This window comes from Mus caroli, chromosome 2 (assembly GCF_900094665.2).
Source record: "Mus caroli chromosome 2, CAROLI_EIJ_v1.1, whole genome shotgun sequence".
NCBI classification, from domain to species: domain Eukaryota; kingdom Metazoa; phylum Chordata; class Mammalia; order Rodentia; family Muridae; genus Mus; species Mus caroli.
In genome coordinates, this window is record NC_034571.1 from 124066995 (window position 1) to 124072994 (window position 6000).

General features: G+C 40.2%; 1 protein-coding gene across 8 annotated transcripts in view; it reads left to right on the top strand.

Annotated features, from left to right (window-relative positions):
* Pank2 (pantothenate kinase 2) overlaps positions 1 to 6000 on the top strand; it is a 37894-nt gene that overhangs the window by 18519 nt on the left and 13375 nt on the right. For 6 of the 8 annotated variants that reach the window (XM_029468873.1, XM_021157020.2, XM_021157019.2 and 3 more), the window contains 2 exons: positions 976 to 1229; positions 3436 to 3612. In XM_029468873.1, the coding sequence (XP_029324733.1) occupies positions 976 to 1229; positions 3436 to 3612 (431 nt within the window). Of the gene's footprint in view, positions 1 to 975; positions 1230 to 3435; positions 3613 to 4085; positions 4300 to 6000 lie in introns of those variants that run through there. The other 2 variants (XM_029468888.1, XM_029468881.1) reach the window with 2 other exon arrangements.

Here is a 6000-nt window from a genome sequence, read left to right on the forward strand (position 1 = left end):
CTTTTAGATGGTCTTTTTGAAGGTAGGTATTTGTGTGTGTGTGTGTGTGTGTGAGAGAGAGAGAGAGAGAGAATGAAAATGAGAGAATGAGAGAGAATGTGCATATGCCCTGAGTGTGTGTTCATTTACATGGTGTCCAGAGGTCAGCCTTGGTATTGTTCTGTCCAAATGGGCTCCTTGATTAGACTCGGCCACCTAGCCAGGGAGCCTTGGGGATTCCCTCCTGCTCTAGGGGATTACAGGTATGTGCCACCACATTTAGTTTTTTGTTTGTTTGCTTGCTTGGTTTTTTCAAGACAGGGTGTTTCTCTGTGTGGTCCTGGCTGTCCTGGAACTTATTATGTAGATCAGGCTGGCCTCAAACTCAGAGATCTGCCTGCCTCTGTCTCCCAAGCACTGTGACTAAAGGCGTGCGCCACCACCTGGCCACACTCAGTTTTTTATGAGTGTAGGAATGGAATTCAGTTCCTCTGTGTAGGTGGCAGAAACCTTACCAACTGAGCTATCTTTCCAAACCCAGCATGCCAATCTTTATGGATTCTGCCTTTGTTGCTAGGTACTCTGATAAGCCATGGCTTCCACTGTATCCTGCTCTGCTGTCCCCGTCAGCAGAGGTTCTGATTTCTGCTACTCACTTAGGACTTTGTATGTATGTAGACTATTTGTGTCTCTAGGAACCAGAGTTTGTCTTGGTGGTCCATCCTCCCATTTCCCTGTCCCCAGATCTGCTCTACAAAGTGTATACAAATGTCACACATCTGTGGGTGCACTTTTATGGTTCTTCAGTGTAGCGATGTCTTTTAAAATGGAATTATTTTTTTTCTGTTGGTTGCCAGATGTAGTGGCTCACACCTGTAGTCCTACCACTTAGTAAGAGGGGGCAAAAGAATTTGAGGCTTAGGCTACAGTGATACTTTGTTTCAGAAAAAATGTTGGTTTATTAGAAAGTCTGATTACATTTTTATTTTATTACAGATAGGTGACCTTCAGCTTCGAAAACTGGATGAACTAGATTGCTTAATAAAAGGAATTTTATACATTGACTCAGTTGGATTCAATGGACGGTCACAGTGCTATTATTTTGAAAACCCTGCTGATTCTGAAAAATGTCAGAAGTTACCATTTGATTTAAAAAATCCATATCCTCTGCTTCTGGTGAACATCGGCTCAGGGGTTAGCATCTTAGCAGTGTATTCCAAAGATAATTATAAGAGGGTCACAGGCACCAGGTAAATCCTTCATATAGTTATTGTCTATACTTGATATAATAGATCACTAAGTTGTCAGGTATCACAACAACACTCGTTAAAATTATATGAAAGACTTAAAGTTTCGAAACTACGCAAGCACATATTGCTTCTCTTTAGACATTCTGATATCATTGACCTCTCTTAATCTCATTTGCTTAGGGTCTTTATTATTACTTCATTAAGTGTTGCCTTAACAGACTCATTCCATCCATAGTTTACGGTGTGCATGTATAGAGTAGCTGTTAACCAAATAGCCCTTTGGAAGAGAAAGCAAAGACAGTCCTTCCTTTGAAATCTGTAGACTTTGTGACATACATGCATATATGCTTTAGTATGTGCCTGCATGTATTCATAACAGAGGATGGTATAAGGTGTCCAGGGGATGGGCATATGGCAAGGGATGGCCCTGGGATGGTGTGCGGTGGTTTGAATGACAATGGCCCTCATAGACTCACATATTTTAATACTTGGCTCCCAGGTGGTGGAAATGTTTGGGAAAGATTAGGAAATGTGGTTTTATTGCAAGAGATACGTTACTGGCATAGGCTTTGAGGTTTTAAAAGCCCAAGCTATTCCCAGTTAGTTTTCTCTCCTCATGGTTGTATCCAAGATGTGAGTTCTCAGCTACTGCTCAAGTGCCAGACCTGACAAGTACTACTATTGTGCCTAATGTCATGGTCCCACCATGATGGCCATGGACTCTTAAGCCCCCAGTAAACTCTACTATAAGTTGTCTTGGTTATGGTGTCTTACCACAGCAATAGACAGAAGGTGGTACCAGGGAGTGGGCTATTGCTGTGACAGGCTTCACTGTGCTATTTAGCTCAATATGTGGATTTTGGATTAGGAAGGTAGTTAAATGCTGTAAGCAGGGCTGAATAGGAAGACAGCAGTGCCTAGAGCAATGTTGACTATGGATAATGCCCAGCTTGTCCTGCTGGTTTTCAGTCTTGATTTGACTCAGTATTTTCTCACTCTGCCTGTTTCCTCCATTTGGAAAGCTAATGTGTATATTCTGTGCTAATGTATGTTGGGAATACAGGACTTGCTTTTTGCTTTTACATGGAGTTACTGTAACAAGATTGCCTGGAGTCTCAGAAGAGACGTAGATAGATTTTGGAACAGTGTTGAGATTGAAATACTATGGGAACTTTTGAAGGTGGACAAAATACATTTGCATATGATATGCCTACAAACCTGTGGCGCCAGGGAGTGGAAATGTGGTGGTATGAGTGTGAATGTCTTCCCATAGGCTTATATATTTGAATGCTTGGTCCGCAGGTGGCTGAAATGTTTGCGAACGATTAAGAAGGGTGGCCTTGTTAGAGGAGGTATATCACTGGGGATGGACTTTGAGGTTTCAAGAGCTCATGCAATTCCCAGTTAGCTTTCTCTGCCTCATGTTGTGTCTCAGATAAAAGCTCTCAGCTACTGCTCCAGTGCCACTGCTGCCTGCTGCCATGTTCCCTGCCATGATGGTCAGGGACTCTTAACACTGAAACTGTAATGCCCCAACATATATTCTTTTCTTCTATAGGTTGTCTTGTTCATGATGTCTTATCACAGCAATAGAAAAGTAACCTAGACAGTTTGGATCTAGGAGTTGAGGTACAGATAACTAGAAACATGATTTTAAAAGGGAGAAGTAGGTGAACAAGAATGGATGTTTTGGTTAAGGTTCAGAGGTTACTTCAGGTAAACAAAGGAACTAAGGATTTGAATGACCTGGATTTACTTAATGAGTACAAGCCAACAAATGAGAGTAGTTTGGGAAAGCAACAGATGTCAGTAGTGGAGTCTCGAGGGTTAGAATGACAGGTGCTTGAATGACCTCAGAGGTCGTTCTGTACTTGAATACAGAAAGGTGCCAGCATGACACTGGGTATGTTGGCCTTATGTGTACCTGAGCTTCCATACTCAGCAGAGGTAGACTGACTACATTGGGGACACATACAGGGAGATAGGCTACATATATTTTTCTACTTTGTTGGCTCACGTGAATATGTGCATTTTGTGTTTATGAGGCACTTGTATTTATCTTCTTGCAAACTTAACTTATTGGTATCACTCATCGTTTAATTGAGGCAAGAGTAGACTAATATATAAATATTGTTTGGGGGTTCATAAATCCAACATTTCCATTCCTATGTTTTAAAAATACTACATTGTTTGCTTTTGATCATAGTCTTGGAGGAGGAACTTTCTTTGGTCTCTGCTGTCTTCTTACTGGCTGTAGTACTTTTGAAGAAGCTCTTGAGATGGCGTCTCGTGGAGATAGCACCAAAGTGGACAAATTAGTTCGAGACATTTATGGAGGAGACTATGAGAGGTTTGGCTTGCCAGGCTGGGCTGTGGCTTCAAGGTAAGGGAATATGTAATGTAGTAAGAAATACAGAACTAAAATCCTGTTAGGTATATGTTTTATTTTAAACAGTTTCATTGAAATATAATTTATAAAGTTATTTGTTTAAAGCATTTAATTTGTAGCTGAAGATGTAGTTGAGTTAGTAGAATATATACTAGTATGTTTGAAGCCTGTACTAGTGTACACGGTCCCCGGCAGTGCATAAACTGAGTATGGTACATGCCGATAATGCCTAGAGTCCCGTCCTGAGGTGGAGGCAGGAGGGTCAGGAGCTGCAGGTCATTCTCTGCTTCGGAGTTAGTTAGAGGCAAGACTGGTATACATAAGCACTTCTCTTTTTACAAATATATAGTTTAGCGATTTGTTGTATATGTGCAGAATTTTGCAACTACTGTAATTCAATTTCAGAACATTTTTATCATTTTAGAAAGAAACTTTCACAGCCCTTAGCTATCACTCTTCCATTGTAGCCCTCATCCTTCCCAGAGCTTCTATTTCTGTGGATTTGCTTACTCTGAACATTTCTCATATGTGTGGTGTCATAGTATGATCTGTCATGACCAGCTTCATCTCTGTTAGTGTAATATTTACAGAATTATTATTTGTTGTTGTTGAGTATTGTTGATATACCATATTTTATGTATTTATTAGTTAATAAACATTGGATACTTCCATATTTTCTGGCTGTTGTGAATAGAGCTGAAGACCTGTATGCTTGTCTTTGTTTGGACATATTTTTAATTTAATTTTATTTATTTATTATTGTTTGTGTTTTGATTCAGGGATTTTTTTTTTAAAAGTCTTATTTAACCTGGAACTCACTCTAGACCAGGTTGACCTCGAACTCAACATCTGTCTGCCTTTACCTCCAGAGTCATGTAATTAAAGATATGTGTGCCCTGCTTTAATTTTCTTGGTCGCTTTCTAGGAATGAAATTGCTGTGCTGCATAGTGACTTTGTTTAATCTTTTAAGAACTAATAGACTACTTTCCAGTGTGACCACACCATCTTACAGCCCCAGACATTCTTATTTGCTGTCTCTGTCTGTTGTTTAGGAACCGCCTCCATCCCCACCCCTTTTATAAACTGCTTTAGTAACTTCATTTTTCCCATACAAATGCTTAAAACTGTATTATCGACACTGCAGTTAGATACTGACATAGTAGCAAAGAGTAAGGAAAAGAGAACCCTGGGAGTCCCAGTGGCAGTTGCTTGGGAAGTGGCAGAAGTCAGACAAGCAGAATTCATCCTATTGTCATTGAGATTCGAGGGCTCCCACAATAAGGATTCAAAGACAGTCGCTCTTTTAAGTTTTCTCCTAATTTCTCTTATCTGTTTCCTGATTTTTCATTCATCTCTACTTCTGAGTCTGCTTTTCTTTCCTTTGGTGAAGCCTTTGTCTCCCTCAACAGAGGCGGAAGTGGCCTTGAACTTGTAATCTTCCTGTATCAGCTTCTGACTGTTGGAAATAACAGGGGTATGCCCCCAGACCCTAATTAATTGTGATCTTGAGTTTTGTTTTTCTGTTTATCATTTAAGGAATATGCCTGCTGAAGTCTTTTGCTAACTAAAATTATATTTTTTTATTTATTGGGCTCCAAGAATTCTTTACATGTTGTAGATAAAAGTTCTTTACTAGATAATATATGTGTATCTAACAACATGTATGTGTGTGTATATATGTATATACATACACATATACACATATATACACACATATATATAATTAAGAATGTATTTTCTCTGTTTTGTTTTTGTTTTTTTTTTCACTGCCTTGGTGTTTGTACTACAGACATTTCTTTGTTTCTTTTTCTGAACAAGGCCTACTGTATCTCAGGCTGGTCTTGATCTTGCGATGTCTGGCTTTTTGTATCTACGTTCTCAGTACTTGGATTACAGCTCTGAGCGCTGAGTCCAGTTTGTTTTGTGCTGGGGATTATATGTAGGGCCCTGTGAGTGACAGGCAAGCACTCTATCAATTGAGGCTACATAGCTAGCCTCATTTGGGTTTTTTGAGACTGGGTTTCAATGTGTGGGCCTGGCTGGCCTTAGACTTTGGAGTCTGTTTCTGCGTCTGCCTCCTGAGTGAGGCAAGTGCTGTCAAAGCCAGCAGAAGTTCTGGTGAAACCTGTCTTTATGTGTTTATCTCTTGTGCTTTTAGTGTCATTTGCCCCATCTAAGAGTTCTTTCCCTATTCTTTTGAGCCCTTTGTCAGCAATCAGTTGACTGTAGATGTTTCAGTTGAATTCTCTTTTTTTAAAAAAAGATGTATTTATTGCTGGGCAGTGGTGGCGCATGCCTTTAATCCCAGCACTTGGGAGGCAGAGGCAGGCGGATTTCTGAGTTCGAGGCCAGCCTGGTCTACAGAGTGAGTTCCAGGACAG